This window comes from Portunus trituberculatus, chromosome 19, assembly GCF_017591435.1.
Source record: "Portunus trituberculatus isolate SZX2019 chromosome 19, ASM1759143v1, whole genome shotgun sequence".
Taxonomy (NCBI): domain Eukaryota; kingdom Metazoa; phylum Arthropoda; class Malacostraca; order Decapoda; family Portunidae; genus Portunus; species Portunus trituberculatus.
The window spans coordinates 7,859,517-7,884,112 of NC_059273.1; the positions used below are offsets into that span (position 1 = coordinate 7,859,517).

At 42.3% G+C, this 24,596-nt stretch overlaps 1 protein-coding gene across 1 annotated transcript in view; it reads right to left on the minus strand.

The window, feature by feature from the left end:
- LOC123506279 (zwei Ig domain protein zig-8-like) overlaps window positions 1–24,596 on the minus strand; it is an 88,328-nt gene that overhangs the window by 28,618 nt on the left and 35,114 nt on the right. Inside the window, exon 2 of the mRNA XM_045258230.1 lies at window positions 7,127–7,198. Coding sequence (XP_045114165.1) covers window positions 7,127–7,184 — 58 coding nt within the window. The 5' untranslated portion in view covers window positions 7,185–7,198. The remainder of the gene's footprint in view (window positions 1–7,126; window positions 7,199–24,596) is intronic.

Genomic DNA, 24,596 nt, shown 5'->3' on the forward strand with positions numbered 1-24,596 from the left:
TTAACTAGATTTACAGATGGCTAAGAGGTGAAGCGCTCATGAGAACCCGTTTAATCATCCCCGCGGACTTTGAATTTAGTGTTGAGAGAGCAAAGTGTTTCCGAAATCGAGTCTTAGGCTCGTATTCTCAAACACACCTCTGCTTCACCTCCACTATTTCAAAAGGTTTTACTTAAATTTACACAAATTTTTAAAGATGTTTTGACGATTCTAGAGGAAGATTGACAAGATTTCTACATTATCAACTAGAGAAACACTCTTGAACACCCCGCTAATCATCTCTGTGGCCTTGGAAAATAGTCGTGGTGAGAGAGCAAAGCATTTTTAAATACGAGTCTTAGTCTCAATTAATTTCTCCTCTACCGTGTTGCCCAATTTTGTGAATAGTAGGCGTAGTACTTTTTGTCATTCCTCTTCTCCTACTTCTGCAATTCCCTTCCTCTTTCCTTCCTGACACCTCAGTCCTGATATTCAACTTCATTCGTTACCTTTTATAAGCCAGCCATTATAACCACGTCTTATCTAACACTGCCTCCATCCAACAACACCCACAAAAACACCTACACTAGACATCTCATAGTCGCTTCATTCATTTTCACTGCCTTACTTCACTTCAACTGGTGGTGTTGGTAGTGGTGGTGGTGGTGGTGTTGGGTTGATGTCAGGTTTAAAGTTGCACGTGGAAGGGACGGAGAGAAAGGAGGAGTAAGGGAAGGAAAAGGAGGAGGGGAGGAGGAGGAGGAGGAGGAGGAGGAGGAGGAGGAGGAGGAGGAGGAGGAGGAGGAGGAGGAGGAGGAGGAGGAGGAGGAAAAGGAGGAAGAGGAGGAGGAAAAGGAGGAAGAGGAGAAGGGAGAGGGTGTAGTTTTAGAGGACAAGAGGTGGATGGAATGATAAAATGCCGGACACTAACTTAAACGGTGTTATTTATCTTGATGTATGGCTCCTCCTCCTCCTCCTCCTCCTCCTCCTCCTCCTCCTCCTCCTCCTCCTCCTCCTCCTCCTCCCATTCTTCTTCCTCCTCCTCCTCGATTTTTCTGTCTTGCCCTTTTTTTCGGCCTTCACCTCTCTCTCTTCTGTCTCCTTCATTTACTTTTTTTCCTTCTTCTACCTCCACCTTCCCTCCTCCTCCTCCTCCTCCTCCTCCTCCTCCTCCTCCTCCTCCTCCTCCTCCTCCTCCTCCTTCACCTCCAAATTCGTCTTTCCTCCTCATTTTGTTCCTTTTTATTATTTCCAGTCTTCCTCTTCTCTCTCGTACTTCTTTCCCTTCCTGAATTTCTCCCAGTTGTCTCATTCCACTACCTGCCCCTTTCCTTCTTCTCCTCCATCCATCTTTTGCTTCTCTCTTCGTCTCTCTCCTCTCCTCCATTTCTTTCTTTATGTTATCTCGTATCTCCCTCACTGCTCAAGACAAAGAGAGAGAGAGAGAGAGAGAGAGAGAGAGAGAGAGAGAGAGAGAGGATTTTTCTTATGGTTGTCTCTAGTCCTTAATAGTTTGCTTTCTAAATGATAAATAAATACAAATAGGTAAAAGAAGGACTATCTGTTATATAAAAGCATGTAAATAAGTCCTTCTACGTGAAGAGACAAAGAAATACATGAGAAAAATAAAGGTAAACTGTTGACCTTGACAGTATAGAAATAAAATAAAGGTTTAAAGGAAGGAAGGAAGAAATAAAGCAGAAAATAAAAGTTACTGTGGGGGGAAAGATAACTTGTTCCTATATAAAAGAGAAAAAAAAGAGAGAAAGAGACACAGAAAGAACAAGAAATAAAAAGAGAAGGGTGTGGGAAATATCACATAGAAAAAGAAAAAGAGAAATAGACGAAAAGAGAAAGGAAGAGAAAAAATGACAAAATCTACTATATTGTCTATTTTCTGAAAGAAAACTCGCTCCAACTCAGTCCATTTACAAACGAGAGGAAGAAAAACCATGTATAATAAAAAATGGGATGTGTACAAGTGAAGGGGAAAAAGTGGGCATGAAAAAAAGCGAGTCGTGTCCTGCGTGAAAGATTCTGTAGCAAAAAAATCGCAGAATGAAAAGAGACCAAAGCATGAGAGAGAGAGAGAGAGAGAGAGAGAGAGAGAGAGAGAGAGAGAGAGAGAGAGAGAGAGAGAGAGAGAGAACCCACTTAAAAACAAATGGAAATGACGAAAACACTGAAAGAAAAAAAAATAAAAGGACATAAAACTGATATATTCTCGTAACAAACACACCACCACCACCACCACCTCCAGCACCACCACCACCACCACCACCACCACCACCAGAAATAAGAAACACAAAAGACAAAAAAAAAAAAAAAAAAAAAAAAAAACTACTATGAGAGATTTCAACCTAGGAATATCAGATCACCCTCTCTATTCCCTCCTTTCCCCACCCCTGACCAGCAAGGAGTGGGTTGGGAGTGAGCTGGGAGTGGGCAGGGAGTAGGCTGGGAGTGAGGTGGGAGGGTGAATGTCCGACAGCACTGCCTGGGTGATGCACGCTGCTATATTTTACCTGTTCCACTTTACATAACCCCCGGCAATATGTTCTCTAGTGTGACGGGACTGGGAGCAGCAGGTAGCAGCGGCTGGGTCGTGGTGGCGGTGGTGGTGGTCGTGGCGGCAGTGGTGGTGGTGGTGGTGGGTTGACAGATCAGTGTAAAAGGTGGAAGAGTGAGAATACTCCTGGGTATGATTACTGAGATGGATTGGCTCGAGATGGACAACGATTTAGATGCGTTTTTGTGAGAGGTTAAAACTTTTCATTACTGGATTGCTTGTGTTGAGAAAAATGCTTGAGGGTGTTAGCGTCTCCTTCCTCTCTCTGTCTCACTTTCTCTCCCTCTCTGCCTGTCCACCTGTTCCCTATGTACGTGCTGGTGTGTGGTGTGGGTAACTGTTAAGGATTACACCACCAACGCCTTGTCGTGAGTGAAAAAGTGTGGAATTGAAGAATGTATAATGTGTGTGTGTGTGTCAGAGAGAGAGAGAGAGAGAGAGAGAGAGAGAGAGAGAGAGAGAGAGAGATATGAAAGAAAAAATAGTGACAACACGCATGCTAATTTATTTACTGAAGCTTTTAATCCTCCACACACACACACACACACACACACACACACACACACACACACACACACACACACACACACACACACACACACACACACACACACACACACACAGCAACTTAAAACACTTGGACAAAAAGAAAGAAAGAGAGCAGTTTTATTTGTATCTCCAAAGTTTCCAAGGAGAGTATCTGAAGGTTTTTGAGGTCAGCTTAGTCTACATGGGGGGAAAGTTGTGTTTGTAGTGGCGAAGGGGGTGGAAAGAGAACAAGGAGGAGGAGGAGGGGAAGGTAGAGGAGAAGAAAAGGAAGAGAAGAGAGAAAGACAGAGAAAAAACAGTAAACGAGAAGAGAACCATAAAAAAAGAAGGTGAACGAGAAAAAGAAAGGAAAAAAACAGACGAAGAGAAATAGAGAAGGAGGAGGTGGATAAGAAAGAAAATAAGAGTAGGAAGAGAATACAAGGTGAAATAGAAGATAAAGTGAAACCGAGGAGAAAAAAAGATAAAATAACAGAAAGAGCGCAAAAGAATAACAAGAGAGAGAAAAGAAAACGAAGCAGCAACAACAGAGAGAGAGAGAGAGAGAGAGAGAGAGAGAGAGAGAGAGAGAGAGAGAGAGAGAGAGAGAGATTATGGAGGTCGGAAAGAGGAGATAGTGGTGGTGGTGTGGTGGTTGTGGTGGTGGTGGTAGTAGTAGCAGTTTGAAGGGTCAGAGGGCTTTAGGCAGAGAGAGAGAGAGAGAGAGAGAGAGAGAGAGAGAGGACTATGGGAGGTAGGGTGGGTGGGTTAGGTGAAGTAATCCCCTAAAGATGACCAGCCAGTCAAATCTTTCCTCAGTAACACCCAGACAGTCTTGAGTGACACACGCACACCACACGAGACATTAACCATCACAAAAACACCATCATCTTTTTTTTTTCATCATTTTCACACCATTTTTTTTCATAATTTTCACACCATTTTTTTTTCATCATTTTCACACCTTTATTTTTTGCCATCATTTTCACCATTTTTTTCCATCATTTTCACACCTTCATTTTTTTTCATTTATTTTCACACCTTCATTTTTTTTTTCCATCATTTTCACTCCTTCATTTTTTTCCTCTTCACCTTGGTATGTATATATATATTTTTTTCCTTACCCTGATTAGCCTTCCTTCCTTTCATAACATAATGCACCGTTGCTCTTTTCCTTCCTTTACACTTTCCTGTCTTTTCTTTATAATACGAAAAAAAAAGAAAACATTTTATACACTGAGTTTCAAAAGCAAGACTATTCCTTACCTAATTTTTTGTGGGCCTATTTTATTCCTGTTTCAAAGAAGGTAATTTAAGTTTTTGTCTCATTTTATTTTTTTTACCTTCTTTTTCCTTTTATTCTTCATCCTGGTTAGCTTTGTTGTGCCTCTTAATGCGCGTCCCCTTCCGCCTCTGTTGTTTTCATCTCATTGTCTTGTTTCCGTGTTTATTTTCTCCGCTGTCCGCGCCGCGCCTCGCCTCGTCCCTCATCGGTGCCTGGCCGCGGCTCTCTCATGGCACTGGGTTATATAAATTCCCACGAACTTGGCACCCCCTTAATCAAACACTGCAGAAGAGGAGGAGGAGGAGGAGGAGGAGGAGGAGGAGGAGACAAAGAACGAAACGACGAAGAGACTGAGAGGAAAAGAAGGAAAATAGAAAGCACGGAATTAGAAGAGAGGAAAATAAGACGAGGAAGGAACGGGAAAGGGAACGTAAGAAAGAAGAGGAGAAGAACAAGAAAAGAGAAAGGAAATGGAGAGGAAAGCAAGGAACTAAAGAGGAGGAGTAGAAGTTAAGAAAGTAGGGTAAAGGATACGAAAGCAAGAAGAGGAGCAGGATAAGAGAAACTATAGGAGGAGGAGGAGGAAAAAGAATGGGATGAGAAGAAAAAAGATAAATAGTCAAGAATAAAATGGTGAAAAGAGGAGGAAGAGGGAGGAGGAGGAGGAGGAGGAGGAGGATAACGACGAGGAGGAGAAGCAAGAAGACGACGAGTGAGAAAGGTAAAAGAGGACAAAAAGATAATAGCAAGGACACAGAGAGAGAGAGAGAGAGAGAGAGAGAGAGAGAGAGAGAGAGAGAGAGAGAGAGAGAGAGAGAGATTGTTTCACTAATTTCAATCATTCTCTCATTCTTCTCGACATTTCACTTCTCTCTCTCTTCTTTTTCTCATTTCTCCTTTTTACCTTCAATTTTGCTGGCTGTTCTTAGATTTACATTCTCTTACAATATTTCCCTCTTGTTTCTCATTATCTTCTATTCTCCTCTCCCTCCCTCTCTTCCTCTCTCCTTCCCTCCCTATCGTTTCTAATTTCTCTGAAGTAAAAGCAAAAAAGAAATAAAAGAGACAGAAAATAAAATACGAAAGGAGAAAATGCAGACGACTTGGAGACAATTGAAGGAAATGCTGTCTTTAATTGGCTCGTGAAGTAGAGGGAGGGAAGGAGGGAAGGAGGAGGGAAGGAGGGAGGGAGGGAGAGAAGAAAGGAGGGGAGGAGAAAAGGAGTCTGGACCGGAGGGATAAATTAAACGATAAAGGTCAGGAGGAAAGTAAATAAGGAAGGAAAGGAAGGAAGGAAGGAATGAAAGAAGGAAGGAAGGAACGAAGGAAGGAAATAAAAGTTAGCAAAAATACAATAGAAGAAAAAATAATGAGATTTCTTTCATTCATTTCATGTCGAAAGAAAAATTGAAAGAAAGAGAAAATGATGAGAAAAATAAGGAAAAAATTACAAGTATGTGAAAGAGAGAGAGAGAGAGAGAGAGAGAGAGAGAGAGAGAGAGAGAGAGAGAAAGAAAATCCCACTTTAGATTATAAATGAAAAGCACTAAATAAAATCTAAACATTAATTAAAAGAAGACTATAAGAGACCAAAGCGCCGAGATCTTGTTTTTCATCTTGCTTTATGTACCACTATTTTTCTGCCTCCACACTTTATACTCTCCTACGTACCTTAATTATGTCCTGCCTTTCATCCCCCGTGCTCCTCTACCCTTCTTTCTCCAACCCTCTCTTCCCTCTCCTCCATCCCTCTCCTCCGTCTCCTCCATTCCTCTCCTTCACTGTCACTCTTCCTTTACCTCTTCTGTTACTCGTCGTCCTCGTCTTCCTTCAGATCTCTTTAAACTTCCTCCCCTACTCCGCTACTGTTATCTCCTTAGTCTCTCTCATTCGTACAGATTTCCTTCATCCAAAACCACTGGCCGCCTCCTCATCCCGCCCCTCCACACTCCGCCACTCCACCACTCACATCCCCGCCCTGTCGTCTCTTCTACCTGTTTGAGGAGTAAATATCTCCCTTCTGGAACCGTTTGTGAGCCTATGAATAAAACAATCATGGAGATGGGGCCAGCTGGGAAGCGTCCGCGCCCGTGCACACACACACACACACACACACACACACACACACACACACACACACACACACACACACACACACACACACACACACACACACACACACACACACACACACACACACACACACACACACACACACACACACACACACACACACACACACACACACACACACACACACACACACACACACACACACACACACACACACACACACACACACACACACACACACACACACACACACACACACACACACACACACACACACACAGTGAGGGGGGAGCAGTCTCTCTCTCTCTCTCTCTCTCTCTCTCTCTCTCTCACACACACACCCGGTAGCTCAGTGGTTAGAGCGCTGGCTTCACAAGTCTGAGGACCGGGGTTCGATTCCGCGGCCGGGTGGAGATATTTGGGTGTGTCTCCTTTCACGTGTAGGTGCTGTTCACCTAGCAGGAGTAGGTACGGGATGTAAATCGAGGAGTTGTGACCTTGTTGTCCCGGTGTGTGGTGTGTGCCTGGTCTCAGGTCTATCCGAAGATCGGAAATAATGAGCTCTGAGCTCGTTCCGTAGGGTAACGTCTGGCTGTCTCGTCAGAGACTGCAGCAGATCAAACAGTGAAACACACACACACACACACACACACACACACACACACACACACCTGAGTGCTGTGTTGACTTACCTGGGCAGGTGAGGAGGAGGGCGAGAGACAGGAGGTGAGCGGCGTGCTGTAGGGTCATGGCGGCGGCTACACCTGAGAGGGAGAGAAAGAGAAACACCTGAAAAACACCTCTGCACTCGCTTCCACATCGCCCTTCCCCTCCATCTGTATTCTCAAACGTTTTAGCGTCTTGCCTTCACTATTTTCAATGAGTTTTAAGTGAATGGTGTTGCTCTGGATGTTTGTGTGATGTGTGTCATATTTCCGTGTTATATTCAACATTTCTTTTTGTTCTTTTCCATATTTTTTTATTTATTTCTAAACCTACACAACCAAAGGGGAAAAATATCTATTAAAATCTTTCATACGTCATACTTTTTGTTTTTCTATTTTCTTTTTTTTTTTTTTAAGATTCCATATAAATAAAGGAGAAAAACATCCATTGGAATTCCTCACCTGATTCCTTAACCTATATGAGAGAGAGAGAGAGAGAGAGAGAGAGAGAGAGAGAGAGAGAGAGAGAGAGATTAGAGTGTAAATCATCTACACAATATTTCCTCCTGCCTTTTACACCCTTATCGCTGGCACATCTCCCTGCACCCTTGGCTTCCCCTTCACCCCCGCGGCACTATCACTCTACCCTCCTCTTGATTTCCCCCCCCCTCTCTCTCTCTCTCTCTCTCTCTCTCTCTCTCTCTCTCTCTCTCTCTCCCCGGCGGGTTAAAGATTTAGATGTTTATCGTTTGTTACTTTATGTGATTCGCTGGATATTGATCGCGAGGGCCAGGCTGGGAAAGGCCGGGCAGGTAGGGGTCGTTCTGTAGGTTTGTCTCGCTATTTTCTGGTTTCTCGGATCAACTGGAACACCTGAAGGACACGAAGGAAGGCAACTGAAGAGAGTACTAGAAATTTTGTGTCTCAGGAGGTTTTTTTGATTAAATAACTGAGGGAGGATAGTAAAGATGAAGTGAGAGAGAGAGAGAGAGAGAGAGAGAGAGAGAGAGAGAGAGAGAGAGAGAGAGAGAGGAAAAAAGAGAGAGAAACAAACATACAGACAAAAGATAGACAATGGGACACACACACACACACACACACACACACACACACACACACACACACACACACACACACACACACACACACACACACACACACACACACACACACACAAGCCTTCACTCGTTACTGCTTTCTTTCTTTTCGTGAGGGAGGCTGCGAAATGAAATAAAGTAGAAGCCTGTGGAGAGACGCGAGATGCCTGGGGCGGATAGGAGACGCAGGAGACGAGGAGAGGATTGAGGATCAAAAGGAAGGCATGATTAGGTTACTTAGGATAGAAGTGGGACACAGGCGGTAGTGGCGGAGGAAGAATAGAATACCGTGTTTGGTCGTGTGTCCTGCTGTATATCGGCTGTGTGTGTGTGTGTGTGTGTGTGTGTGTATGTGAGAGAGAGTGTACGTCTGGCAGCCTCACCCTCCATCATCGTAATTAAGGGAGCAATGACCCACCCACCGTGCAATTTCTTTAAATGATTTAGGAAGTTTTTGCCTCTACCAACTTTAGATTTCCCTGCGGCGCTGCTCACTGGTAACGAATATAAGGTAAGTGACTGTATTAACCTCCTTTGTGTGTGTAGAAGAGTCAATAGCTGCGTGTGAAGGTATCCAAATGAACATCGGCAAAAGCCAGGAGGTGTACAAGTGGCAATAAATGAGCTGTTGAGTAATTGTAATGGAGCTGATAGAAGTGACGCCTTTTTGCTCATATGTATAGGCGTGAGTGTTTGAGTGTAAAGAAGCCGAAAAGAAAGTAAGCAAAAGGTCAATGGGCCTACACGTATCTCTCCCTTTATGAAAACAAGCTGCGACACGGTTTGCTTCAATACAGAGAGGAACAAGTCAAGGGGAAGTCACTGATGTACATGTAAAGAAGCTGATAGTGACTGACAGCTTGCAAGGAACGCGTAGATATTTTATTTTTAGAGATGTACATATTTGATCCGCCTAGTGCTGTCCAGCATAGTAAGACTGACACACGATAAGAGATTGAAAAAGAAAAAGAAAAGGAAAGGAAGAATGAATCAATAGTATTAAATTTAACACATGTCCTTTACCTACCTTGTCATTGAGCACAGAGTCACGACCAAACAGTTTAAATAAGTAAATAACAACATTCGGGTAAATAGAGCAATAGCTAGGACTCGCTGACTTGAAGTGAATTAAGAGTATTAATTCTGGCCAGACAATGCTGGAGTTTAAAATTATAATGTGTTCTCTACGGACTGTAACTTTGATAATACACTCACACTGCTGCTTTTGTCCTGTGTGTGTGTGTGTGTGTGTGTGTGTGTGTGTGTGTGTGTGTGTGTGTGTGTGTGTGTGTGTGTGTGTGTGTGTGTGTGTGTGTGCCTCGCCTATCTGCCTGTCTGCTCTAATTATCACGCCACCTATTGCTATATTACGTCTGCATGCCGTAGTCATTTACATCGAAATCAAATTATACAGCGAACTAACGCGCTTTACTCATTATCCTCCGTCACTGCTGTCATGCACGTGCCCCGCCGTGGAAAGATACATCTCTCTCTCTCTCTCTCTCTCTCTCTCTCTCTCTCTCTCTCTGGCACACACACACACACACACACAGGGACACCGGGGGCTGGTGTCACTAGTGGTATCATTCATCAATGTTTATGTAGGACCCGCAGAGCGCCAGACACGAGCGTATTAGCACTAACTGCCCCGCTGGAGCTGCCCTCTCTAAACTCTGAAATATGATCCCGCACTGGCCCCAGCTCGGGAACTGTGCCATAGAGGTGCTTCATGGCCGTTCCGGTGCTTGCGTGTTATATATGAAAAATTCAGCGTGAGTACGTTGTGAGTGGCACGTCATAAAGTTGGCCTTATGCAAGTGGAGCGAGGGCTGGTGTGGCTCGTTGGGCTGATGCCTCGGGTTTTAGGTTAGGCGAGCACGAGGCTGTTTGCTGGCCGGAGTGTTTGCCTATGTAGGTGATTGGGCTCTGCTGTGTGTGTGTGTGTGTGTGTGTGTGTGTGTGTGTGTGTGTGTGTGTGTGTGTGTGTGTGTGTGTGTGTGTGTGTTGTACTCTCTAATAATATAACCAACAAAGGAATTATTAACTTGTTCCCCATTGCAAGCGTGTTTGTGATAAGCCACACGTGTAGTCCAAAGGATGGTATAAGCGGTGGCTCCTGCACACCCAATCTTCCCTCTCAAGATATTGTGTTAAATCTAAATTCCTGCTAATATCATGATGTTTAATGAGTATGAAGTTGGCGCTTTGAGCTCTGCGCTGCCTTTGACATTACGCATTACACTCTGCAGTAGTACCTCTGAGTATTGCACATTAGGCAGACTCGTGTCCTTTACTGACGACTTGGTGCAGAATTTCGAGTAAAGTCGCTCCACTGAATCCTCCTAATTAGACTAGCACTTTGCAGTTCTGTGTTTAAGTCAGCTGTGTCTTCACTAGTTCATGAAACACCCGAGAGTTGACTGTGTATAATTTTCTGTGATTTTAGGAGTAATGATTGTGATTTTTATGCAGGGAACTGTTTGCTTACTGTACCTCGATAAATGTTTTTGAAAAGTGTATATGAAGAAGCTCTACACATAATGGTGGTGATGAATGCAGTTTTTAACACCTTTATTACCATGCTGCCTTTTCATATTCATTCTGCTTACCATTAGGTGATTTTATACAGCTTCAGAAACTTTTATTTGGAATAAAATAGTGAAGACTCTAGCCATTAATTCTTCCCAATGCAAATAACATTACACCCAAAAGCTATGGTAAAAAATGCGTTTCAGTATTGAAGGGTTTAACGGTGTGCATCAATTTGTATTATCCTCAAGTATGATTTCCTAGAGGAGCAATAATAGCTACTTCTCTGAACTCCTGGGCTGCTTTTCTCTTCCGCCCGGGCTAAAGGTAATAATGTAGCATACTCGCTCGATCAAACAGCATGACGAGGACTGGATTAGATACCCCTTTTACTTGCTGCTGGCAGCCTTCTCAGTAACATCATGATTACTGCTCCTGCCTCCAATATAGTTAATGGCAGAAACTTATCTTATATTGGTCACGAGTTGGTAAAAAAAATGACTGACTTGGAATGTGTAAGATTGGAACATATATTCTGACAGGCTTTGCTCTCTTTAATACGACTGCACGTGTGTGTGTGTGTGTGTGTGTGTGTGTGTGTGTGTGTGTGTGTGTCACAGACTCACTCACTCCGTCAATACTCTTCCTAATTTCTCAGATCAGTTATCCTCCCTCCCCCTTCATAGTACTCGTCTCTCGCAAACTTAAATTGTCTCTGCTCCCTCACACCCTTGCGTATTTGTACCGTCTGTATTTCATCTCAGTCCATCATAACTTTCATTCGGGAGATTAGATTTGCCAGCCTTAAAGATGTAAGCGTGCACCGCTTTCACCAGCAGGGAATGTAATGAAAACACGGCTGGGTTTCACTCTCTTCTTGCTCTTTCACAATTTCATTTACTTCATCTCACTTTGGCGCTGTATTACTTCTTTCTTTTAAATTCGATGCCTTTCAATCACTCAGTCACATTGTCGACCAAAGAGTCAGCCAGTCATTTAATTAAACATTCAGTTGGTCTGTCAATTATTTGACCATTCACTTTACTTTTACAACCAGTCACTCTATGAATTACCAATCAATAAATCAATTGAGGGAGGCGATAGCGTAGTGAATAAGGTGGTGAGCGTAGGGTCGGGCAGACGTCCATTCGTAGGTTCGAATCCCACCACGTACTGCCTTGAAACTTTGCCATTTGTCGAGTGGTGTAGAGTTACCTACATGTCACCATGTCACCCAGGTTCTAGGTGGTTACACCAAAGATGCGCTTGGGTGGAAATATGAGTAACACTATAAATAAAATTGCTTGCGCCATTAATGGGGGAAACTAAACAACGCTCCCCATACTCTTCAAGTAAACCTACAGACGCTATAGGCCATAACATTAAAAAAAGTGAATAAAAAAAAACAATCAATAGCAGTCACCGTGACAACACTCAGCTAAAAATAAACACGGCAGAAAAGTACTACACTCCTGTCAGTGCTGAAGCTGAAGCAATAATCTTATTAGCACAGTAGTGTTTAGTCGCACATACAGCTACGAAACACACTACATGATTTACAAGGTTACACTGTCGAAAACAAACATCTATAATCTCTTCATAGGATTAACACTGAAATGAGCACCAAACACAATAAACACATGTCCAACTAATTCAATAATTGCTTTAATAACTTCATGTGGTTTTCATGACTTGAGCGATACACAAAATTCACATGACGAACTGAAATGATAATAGCTTTTGGATTATTATTGTCGCTGGGAGCAAAATGATAAAATAATGCATTCGATGAAAAAAAAAAAAAAGTGCATTGACGAGAGCATGATCCAGATTCAGGCGTGTATAGTTGTTTAGTTGCTGAATTAATAAGGATAATTGGATGGGAATAGCTGTTTGTTTCTTTCATGGCTGTGTTTGTGCAAATTGTGAAGAGCGATGTGGTGTGAGTGTGGAGGCTGGAGGGGGGGAGGGGTGACGGGCCTTTCTATTCCGGGTCCTGTTTTCTTTTTGTTTGTTTATTTTCTTGTTTGTTTGTCTGTATGTTGTTCCTGATGCTGCTGGTGTTGCTGCTGTTGTTGTTGTATTGGTTGTGGTGGTGGTTCTTTTACTAATGTTTAATCTTTTTGTACTTTCTTCCCTTCTCCTCCTCCTCCTCCTCCTCCTCTTCCTCCTACTCCCTCTCTTTCCTCTTCCTCAATATTAGCAAAAAACACATCATGGAAAAAAGTCAGTAAACGAGCTCATATTTTACAACTATATGTTCACGTGTGTGTGTGTGTGTGTGTGTGTGTGTGTGTGTGTGTGTGTGTGTGTGTGTGTGTGTGTGTGTGTGTGTGTGTGTGTGTGTGTAGATGACTAGAAAAAAAAAGATACTATAGACGAAATTACTTTTTTCTATAAAGGTGAAATGTGGTGTAGTGACATGCCAGGGTGGGCTGCACTTGCTGGTGGCGCCATAAACGTGGCCAGCACCATAACACCATAACACCATAACACCACAACAGCAGACGCCTGAGTGGATACAGTAGCACAACACAACGCTTCTGTGGCGCTTTGTATTTTTTGCCTCTCATATTTTTCATTTCCTTTTTGTTTTAACGATATTTTGTAGTTTTATTTTTTTCGCTTTTTCTAACTTTTTTTTATGCTTCCTTGTTTCGCTTTTCATATTATTTAATGCATATTTTTTTTGGACTTCATATTTGTCATATCGTGTGACGCGTTGCACTTTCTCCTCTTACATATATTTTTCAAACCCAATATTCATGTTAACATTTCTAATATTACCTGCTGCCAAACACTACATTCCCTGTATTCTCTCATGAATGTATATTTTTTATTTCCTACTGCGTTTTTACTTGCATTTGTCACTCTGCTCGATGGTTTAGCATGGCATTTTTATTTTCTTATTTCACTGCATTGTTCTTAAAAACGTGTGTGTTTCTTTTTCTGTTCAGTACATTATTATTATTTTTTTTTTTTCAACTTACGTCTGTATCATCACGTGGTATCTCACTTTTTCATCCAATAATTCTTTTTTTCCTTTAGCATCGTATTCATGTTTATATTCCCGTCCTTACCTGGCAACATGAATTCATCACAGTAATTTTTACTCCCAACCGTGTATTATATTTTCGCTTCGTGTTTTTTTTTTCCTTTTTTAAGCATTTTTGTCCTTTGATACTATTTTGTTGCTGCTATTATCTGACGCGACTTACACTACTTTTTACCTAGTTTATATTCGTCCTTTTATCGTTGCATTTTGACTTACTTTATATAATTTCTCCATTACTGCATATCATTCCGTACCTTTGTTCAGTTCTGCACTATTCTCTTCGTATCAAGCGTGACATTTTCTCATGGAATTCCAAGCGAAGCGAAGTTTACTATAGAGAATATTTTTCATTTTGAGCGGCTCTACCCAGCTCAACCCGGCTAGATCTGACCATAACGCTATTCAAACGTTAATATCTCTGGAAATACTCGGCCGATCGTAACGAAATTAGCACTGTATGATAGCGAAATTCTATCAGTTTTACATGACATAGCTTTCATTTATTCTATTGAATAAAGTCAATAGATAACAGGGAAAAAGCAGAAGTGTGTCAAAAAATGGAATTCCTGCAAAACTACTCAACCAATTTCAATGAAGCAACACCGTATTGCCGGGCCGGTGTGGGTGACGCAAGGCCTGTTACGGCCCGCCCGTAACATGCATTACTACCATCACCTCCTCCGCTTGTTACCTCGTTCGCCACCTCTCCGCCTCCCTTCCACGTCACCGTCTCGTGAACCTTCCACGCCACCGTCTCGTGAACCTTCCACGTCACCGTTTCATGAAGCCCGGCTACTGTCCCGAAGTTGGATTCACGCGGCCCTTTCGACTCAACCGAAAGTGTTGAGCCAGCTCTTGGTTTTCTGGATTGGCAGTTGAGATCCAAGCCTCAACCAGTGAACACAACGCCTCTTGGTTCTGCCGTGGGATCAACCATCACCCAGCATTTCACCACTGCGACACCGCATAAGTATCACTTCCCTCGTCCGTGTTTTCCACATTGCCTCTATATAGGATTAGGATTATTGTTAGGTATTAAGTTGGGTTCTTTATTGTTGTATTTATTACTGTGTTATATGTATATGTGTATGTCATTTTCCTGTGTTTCATGTTATATATCTGTGTTTCATGTTTCTTGTTATATATGTGTCAATTTCATTATGGGTTATTAAAGTAGCTTTTAAAGTGACCCCCTTTTGCATTTCCTCACCAGTTGAACCTGCAGTGTTTTTTTTTATTGTTATTGTTCACCGGCTCTCCGATGCCAATCTTACCAGTTTAACCGGTGAACGTAACAATTGGCGACCGTGACAGGACCATTATAACCCATGTTCAGTGTTCCATTTTTCCAGTGACTTTTTTCTGTGATTGCTTGTGTTTCTGTGGTGTTGTGACTCTGATGTGTTTTTTTCTGTGACTTACTCTGCGTGTGGTTTAAATTTACCTTTGTGCGATCAAGTGGCTCCTTTTGGGTTAAACGTGCTTCGTGACTTTCATTGGTATCGCATAGCAGTGGTAGAGCAGGAAACCAGGTAGAAAGGCGTGTTCACCGATAGCACTTATCTCTATTTTTGCACATAGGCAGGTGTGTAATAAGTGTTATCCAAGTGTTGGGATCATCATATGTTCATGCGAACCCTCAATGCCCTCACTTCGCGGATCATTTTTCTCGCTAGTTAGAATCGGCCATTTTAACTAGTCTCTCAGACTAATCCGCCTCCTTATCAATAACAAGTCTCAGTACAATTCGCTCCTCACTCTCAAGTCTCGTAACTAGAGTAATCCGGATCCCTCTTAATGCCGTAACTCTCTAGTTTACCCCTCATTAGTGATTGTACTCATAAGTGTTTACTTAAGTATAATCTAGGTAATTTCAAGGTTGCCTTTATTATCACTCTGCCAAGTTCCTCACTTAAGTAATTCGCTTATCATTTTTTTGTTGTGGTTTAACATCGATTTAATATGGCTTCCGCTCAGTTTAACGTTGAAGATTTTGTGCCGACCCTTCTCTGGAACAACTTAAATATGCTAATATAAAGAAGGACCAATGGAAGACCATCGCTAAACATTTTGATGTTCCCATCACGTCTCAGATGACTAAAGAGGTCATTAAGAATGTAGTTGTTGAACATCTAGTGCAAGAAGGTCAGTTGCTAGGAAATGCCATAGAAGAGTTAACTCCCATGTCAGCCTCTACGAGGACTATAATACACAGTCCCCAGGAAGAACAGGATAAGAGTAGGATAAGTCAATGGGAAATTGAGAAGCTTAAACTAGAATACCGGATGCATGAAAGCCAAATGCAACTACAGGAAAAACAAATGCAATTACAGGCAGAAAAAGAAGCAAAAGAAATGCAACTACAGGCAGAAAAAGAAGCAAAAGAAATGCAACTACAGGCAGAAAAAGAAGCAAAAGAAATGCAACTACAGGCAAAAAAGAAGAGAGAATTACAGGAAAAGAAAGAAGAGAGAGAATTTCAGTTACAACTTAGAAGGCAGGAGAAAGAGTTAGAAATTCAGGAGTTAGCCCTACGAAATGACGCTAAGTTTAGAGGGGAAGAAATAGATATAAAGAAACAGTTAGCAAGCTTTAATCCTGCTACAGCTGCTCCGCTAGTTCCCCCTTTTGATGAATCTGATGTTGACGGGTCATTTCGCGCTTTTGAGAGCATTGCTAATAGGAATAAATGGCCCAAGGATCAGTGGGTGTCTCTCCTTGTCCCTAAGCTAGTAGGAAAAGCTTATAGGGTATACAACGGCCTTAGTGATGAGGTAGAATATGAAGAGATCAAAGGTAACATTCTAGACGCCTACTCTATCACTTCTGATGGATACAGACAACAGTTTCGAAAGTATGTGAAACCAGAGTCTCACACCTATGTTGAATTCGCTAGTGAGAAACTAAGACAATTTAAGAAATGGTTAGCCGCCCTTAACATTACCACCTTTTCGGAGTTGCTCAATCTAATGGTCCTGGAAGAATGGAAGAACAAGTTACCATTTAATATTCTGAGGCATGTGGAAGAACGGGGAGAGAGTGATCTTATGTCTGCCGCTAAAGTGGCTGATGCGTTTGCTTTGTTGATGGGATCCCTGGGTAGTAGAGGTCGTGGTTCACTGTCTAATGTTAGGTCCTCCTTTGGGGAAGGTTTTGGGGCGCGGGTGGTAAGCCAACCGGATTCTCGCCAAATGCATATAATTCCCCCTGGTGTACATACTGTAAGAAGCCAGGTCACACGATCCAGAAATGTAGACACCCAAATTGCAAGGGTTCTCAACGTCAATTTTCTTTTGTGGCCCCTAGACCAAACACATTTGAGAACAAGAAACCAGTGGCCCTAGCTAACCCTGTCAACTCTCCTCTAGAACTTTATGACTCGTACATGTATCAAGGTAAAGTGTCCCTGACTGATGGTAAAGACAAGGCAATAAATATCAAGGTTCTGCGTGATACAGGTGCTGCCCAATCCATCTTAAGGGAAGATGTCATCCCAAACATCAAGCAGGCTTTCACTGGGGAGAAGGTGATCCTTACAGGTCTCGAATCACAGCTCTCCTATCCTTTGGCTAATATTAGCTTACAGTGCCCGTTCATTTCAGGAGAGGTTGAGGTAGCCATTAAACCTGGTGAACTGCCAGTACCGGGGGTACATCTTGTACTGGGTAATGATCTTGCGGGTAACTTGGCTGTTCCAAACTTAATTGTTCTTGATTCTCCCTTAACAGAAAGTCCCACTAAGACCCTGGACGAAACATCCCCTCACTTCTTCCCAGTGTGTGCAGTCACCAGGTCTCAGTCCAAGTCCCCTGCCTTTTCATCACCTCCTCCACCAATGATTGCCTCTACTGACAACTTGTATAATAACATCATTTCAAAGGAGAATTTGATTAATGCTCAGGAACAGGATCTCACTTTGGCTAAGATCAGACATGTGGCCAGTGAGACAAAGGATATGTCTAAATTGCCTTGTTTTTATTATCAGGAAGGAGTCCTGATGCGTGCCTACAGACCACCTGAACTGAAACAACTAGACACCTGGTCAGAAACACATCAAGTTGTCATCCCTTGTCTGTAAGACCAGCCATTATAGAACTAGCTCATGATGGATTGTCAGGTCATCTAGGCATCCAAAAAACCTACAAGAAGGCTCTTCAACATTTTTTTGGCCAGGAATGAAAAAGGATGTGTCACACTATGTAAAAACATGTCATATATGTCAAGTTGTGGGTAAGCCTAACGAACGCCTTGTGCCAGCTCCTCTGACGCCTATTCCAGTTCAGACGGAGCCCTTCGAAAAGATCATACTAGACTGCGTAGGGCCCTTACCCAAAACCAAACGAGGGAATCAGTATTTGTTAACCCTCATGGATCCCACTACCAGGTACCCTGAAGCATTCCCTCTTAAGAACATCACATCAAAGACCATTGTAAAACATCTGATACATTTTTTCACCTCGGTAGGAATTCCAAAACAAATTCAGTCTGACAAGGGTAGCAATTTCACTAGCCATTTTTTCCAACAGATAGTGAATGAGCTAAACATCGACCATGTTACCTCCTCGGCTTACCACCCCAATCCCAAGGCTGTCTGGAGCGGTTTCACCAAACATTAAAATCCATGATGAAGAAGTATTGCTTGGAGCATCAAGGAGACTGGGATGAAAGTATTTCTTTCCTTCTCTTCGCTTTAAGAGAATCTCCTCAAGATTCTTTAGGTTACTCCCTTTGAATTACTCTATGGTAGACAGATCAGGGGGCCTCTCAAAATATTAAAGGATCAATGGTTTACTCAAAATACTCCTTCAAGCCCCAGTGTGTCTGACTACATCAGTAACCTTAAGAATAAAATCAGTGAAGTCAGATCTTTGCTAAATCAAACTTCCTCAAATCTCAAACTAAAATGCAACAGAATTCTCTTCCCAAATCTGTCATGAGAAGTTTCAAACCAGGAGACAAGGTTTTACTTTTTCTCCCACTCCAGGCAATGCTCTTCACAGTAAGTTCATGGGACCTTATGTTGTGGCTCAAAAACTAAGTCCATTAAATTATGTGGTCCACACTCCTGACCGTCGTAAGGATTCCCAACTTGTTCATATTAATCTAATGAAACCTTACCACTCCAGAGAACCAGAGGACGACTTGTCTCGCGCTGTACCTGTATGTCTGATAGGAAAGGAGTCTGGTCCTGTGCCCCCCGAGGAAGAGTCCGACATCGAATTCCTCTTCTCGTCACCTAAAGGACGCCCCTCAAACAGCCAAATCATGTCCAACCTGGATGAGGTGTTTCTTTCCTTAACACCTTCACAACAGTCTGATCTTAAAAGTTATTGCTAGACTTTTCTGAAATCACAGGTGACCTTCCAGGAGTTTGTAATACTATCCAACATGACATAAGATTAACATCTAAAGACATCAAGCCTATAAGACAACCAGCCTATCGCATTTCACCCATTAAAAGAGACTTGATGAAAAAAGAGGTAGACTATCTGCTCTGTCATCACCTTGCAGAACCTAGTATATCTCCTGGGCTTCTCCTGCCTGTTAACATCTAAGCCAGATGGTAGTAGTCGATTTTGCACCGACTACCGGAAATTAAATAAAGTGACGGTGCCAGACTCCTACCCATTGCCCTTGATAGAGGACCTTATAGATAGTATAGGAGTAGCCAAATTTGTAACCACTATAGACTTGCTTAAAGGTTACTACCAGATTCCCTCTCGGACGAGGCCCAAATAATATCCGCCTTCATCACTCCCTTCGGACTATACCAATACCAAGTGATGCCCTTTGCGTGTCTAATGCTCCCGCCACCTTCCAGAGGGCTATAAATTACATAACTCAGGACTTGAGGGCAACATCTACTTCACCGACCTGTTCCTGGGCGGCACCTTCCTCACCTACGGCACGGAGGTCATCAACTTCCCTGACATGGACCCCGAGAAGCGCATCGATCCCATGACACGCATCTTCCCCAGAGTCACCAAGTGCACCTTCAGGAAGTTCGGCCTTCGGGAACCATCGAGACCCACGACACCAGGTGTGTGCTGGCGGTTAACATCATCAACGAGAAGATCTACATTTTCATCTGGTTCTGGCTGGTTCTCTCACCACCATCACCGCTGTCTGGCTCGTGTATCGCCTCCTCGTCATCGTCTCCTCCGATGTGCGCTTCAAGCTTCTGCAGGTTCTTCCTTTGCGAGGTGCTGTGTCTGGTGGTGGGGTGGACAACATCATCGCCGACGCCTTATCAAGATCTCCGTCTCACCTCCTTCATGAGCCCATTACGGAGGTCTTAGGGGGGAGGAAATGTTACGGCCCGCCCGTAACATGCATTACTACCATCACCTCCTCCGCTTGTTACCTCGTTCGCCACCTCTCCGCCTCCCCTTCCACGTCACCGTCTCGTGAACCTTCCACGCCACCGTCTCGTGAACCTTCCACGTCACCGTTTCATGAAGCCCGGCTACTGTCCCGAAGTTGGATTCACGCGGCCCTTTCGACTCAACCGAAAGTGTTGAGCCAGCTCTTGGTTTTCTGGATTGGCAGTTGAGATCCAAGCCTCAACCAGTGAACACAACGCCTCTTGGTTCTGCCGTGGGATCAACCATCACCCAGCATTTCACCACTGCGACACCGCATAAGTATCACTTCCCTCGTCCGTGTTTTCCACATTGCCTCTATATAGGATTAGGATTATTGTTAGGTATTAAGTTGGGTTCTTTATTGTTGTATTTATTACTGTGTTATATGTATATGTGTATGTCATTTTCCTGTGTTTCATGTTATATATCTGTGTTTCATGTTTCTTGTTATATATGTGTCAATTTCATTATGGGTTATTAAAGTAGCTTTTAAAGTGACCCCTTTTGCATTTCCTCACCAGTTGAACCTGCAGTGTTTTTTTATTGTTATTGTTCACCGGCTCTCCGATGCCAATCTTACCAGTTTAACCGGTGAACGTAACATTAGAATGAAATTTTACGAAGATGGGATAAAAAATAGTTACATCACCACTTGAAAAAAAATATTAATCGTTTAAAGGAGAAAGTATAAATTTCCTCCATTGGCGATAAAAATGCGTCTGGCAAATCCGTCTTCCTACCGGATCCTCACGAACGGCTGCTTGGAATCGAGAACCAGAAAAACGATCCGGAGAAATCCAATCGTGATGACGTGCAGAGAGAGAGAGAGAGAGAGAGAGAGTTATACAGACACTTTCGACAAATAAAACATATCTCGAATTTACGAACAAAGATCCTGAATTTTGCAAAGAACACCAAAAACGAAAAAGAAAATGGATCTTAAGGAGTGACTTTTGTTCTAATCATATAACATTAATTCCCCCCCCAAATGCAACAAAATAATGAATAACCAACATTTAACTGTCCCCTTCCGTTACTCACATTCCCAGCATCCGTTATTACACACCATTGCAGTAAAATATTGTTCATGGCCAGCGTTTGTTTTTCCTGTGCTCTCTTCACTGTATATCCTCGCTGGTGCAATGTTCAGGTTTGGCCTTTTAGGAAGATTGGAGTAGAAGAATAACACAGTCCTGGCATTGGTGCTGTTTGGCCTCGCATGCACGTTCAAGGGCGCGATGGTGTCAGTGTGTATATATTCATAGCCTTTGTTTGTCTGTGTCTGTTAGTCTGTCTGCTTCGCTCTCTCTCCTGACATAGCTCCCCACAAAGAGAGAGAGAGAGAGAGAGAGAGAGAGAGAGAGAGAGAGAGAGAGAGAGAGAGAGAGAGAGAGAGAGAGAGAGAGAGAGAGAGAGAGAGAGAGAGAGAGAGAGAGAGAGAGAGAGAGAGAGAGAGAGAGAGAGAGAGAGAGAGAGAGAGAGAGAGAGAGAGAGAGAGAGAGAGAGAGAGAGAGAGAGAGAGAGAGAGAGAGATAAAACCATGCTAAACCAGTCTGTAGTATTTCACAAAACTTTAGAATATTGTATGAAAAGGAAATGTGTGCGTGTGTGGCTGTCTGTGTGTGTGTGTGTGTGTGTGTGTGTGTGTGTGTGTGTGTGTGTGTGTGTGTGTGTGTGTGTGTGTGTGTGTGTGTGTGTGTGTGTGTGTAAGACAGGAATTGCTATGCAGTAATCAGGCGTTGTGACGTTGAAGCTGAGACGGGATTGGAGATCAAGAGAATGTTTTGCGTCACGGCGCGTCCCGGTAACAAGAAGTTTCGCAAGACAGGGAAATACTCGGCAAGGAAAAATAATAAAAGAAGGAAATCAAGCAAACGTGACGTGAAAATAAAAGGAAAAATGTTGAATAGGAAGGAAAAGGAGAAATTGAACAAACAGTAAAGAAAGAGTTTATTGAAAAAGAAGAAATTGAAGATATAATGAAGTGAAATAAACGAAAAAATATAGATCCAGTAAAGATTGGAATGAGAATAAAAGGGAATGAAAAGGATCTTAGTAAATATTGAAGAAAGAGTGAAGGAAAATAAACACGCCTATTAAACAAAAAAAGTTGTAAAAGTAATAAAAAAAAAGTATTCAGGTAAAGATCAGAGAAAATATGATGAATTTACATATACACAGTGTCGGTGAAATAAAAAGCTAAAAAAACAACAACGAAACTTGAAAATAAAACCGTTTAGTGTCACAGGTACCGAAGAAGAAGAAAAACAACAAACCTAAGTGAAAAAAATAACAGAAATCTGAATAAACCGACATTAACTCTTTCAGTACTGGGATACATTTTTACCAAGAGTTTTGGGTGTGATTAGACGATATTATTGATATTAGGAATGGCCTATGGAGGTCAGAAGATTAAAACCAGAGTCTTCACTATTTCAACTCCTCCACATAAGTTTCTGAAGCTGTATAAGATCACCAAATAGTAAGCAGAATGAGTATGAAACCGCGCTCTGGTACTGAAGGGATTAAACAAAAAACACCACAAAAACACGGAAAAAATCATTCTAATGCACATATTGGTGATAAATCTGGTCATGGAAATCGTCTTTAGTTTGTCATGTTTTATTTCTATACATGCAAGAGGGGAAGCCAGCCAAGGACAACAACAGATAAAAAACAAAAGATAAAAGGCCCACTTGAATGCCAGTTCCCTTAAAGATCAATAAGAGTTAATCAAAAGTCTAGGACAAATGTGTGGGGTAAAGTTATTTTGGACTGGCTGAGGAGAACATCTGGTGAGCGAGACAGCTTTTGATGGAAAGAAGGGTAGTATACGTTAATAAGCACTTCAATATTGGGACAGATTTTTGCCTTGAAATTTGTGTACAATTATACCATTTTATTGACATTAAAGAAGGATCTATGGAGGTCAGAAGATTAATGGCCACGGTCTCCACTTTATTAATCCCCCATATGAGTTTTTGAAGCTGTTTGAAATCACAAAATAGTAATTAGAATGAATATGGAAACGCATTATAGGGTACTGAAGAAGTTAAAATGAAGAGGTTTATCTATTTTTATCGCTCCATTATTTCGAGAAGGGATGGGCGGCATGGGATGTGTTATTTTACAGTGAGATAGAAAAACAGAGGTAAAATAAAAATCAGCGTAATTCAGCATGAAGTGATTGCGCTTTGCTAATGTTGCGCTTAGATTAATGAAACGTAACGAAAAAAGAAGTAGACTGTAAAATGTACAAGAGAATTATTAACAAATCGAGGTAATGAAATCCATAACGTTATAAAATTTGCACATCCCGGGAGAAAGTGTTTGTTCTCCTGGAATTTGGTACTGAGAGAGAAATAAATAACATTGTACAAGTCTTTTTTTTTATTCATTTATACCATGTTTTCACGGTAATTTTTGGGTTAAAGAGGATAATTTTAGGGGTACCTCTTATCTCAAAGCCCACTCGCTAGGAAATCGTTGTCCCGAGTAAGGAAGCCCAACCTACACTCGGAGCATGGACAGGATTCGAACACCATGGGCTTGGAGACCCTCGGCCCCCAAAGCAAGCATGGTACCACTTTACCACCTTAATGCAAGGTTAACCGGTACTCTCAATCATGAAACTCCTTAGATGCTTCTGATCTTCCAGCTTCTTATGACTTGTCTTCATTTAAGATAGAAGTTTCAAGATAGTTATCCTCCTTTTATTTTTTTTTTTTAGCTAACTCTCAGACCAGCAAGAGGATTGACAAGTAAGTGGGCCTTTTTTGTTGTTTTGTGTTGCCCTTGGCCAGCTTTCCCCTATTACATACAAAATACAGGTGAAGGTGTAATGTTAGTATCAACCAAAGACTAATATAATTTTTACCTCTTTGTTTCCCTTCCTTCCTCTCTTCGCACTTTTTGAAATGCTTTAACAGAGACGAGACATTGAAACGAAATCGGCCTACAATATTTAAAGTGAATTTGGGCGTAGCATGTTGCAGGTATTTTCATCCCCATGGTAATGTCTAAATTTTGTTTTTATCTCGCCCGTTAAACGATATCAGAATTATTCCCAGACTATCCAGGTTATCGCAAACAAGTTTATTGAGTTTCCTTTGCTCGAGTAAAAGTTTTAGTGCTCTCTCTCTCTCTCTCTCTCTCTCTCTCTCTCTCTCTCTCTCTCTCTCTCTCTCTCTCTCTCTCTCTCTCTCTCTCTCTCTCTCTCTCTCTCTCTCTCTCTCTGTGTGTGTGTGTGTGTAAATAGTGTTTCCCCAGCCTTGTGTTCGCTGCCTGACCCATAGTCTTTCCCCTGTCAAACTTCAGCTGTATAGTTTGGAAGCTGGACATTTTCCCCTCTGACTTTTGCTCGTGTGATTCTCTGGAGGAGGTGGAGGAGGGCGGAATGCCTGAACTAACTGTGTAGCTTCGAATGATATATATTTAATTTCCTTATTTTT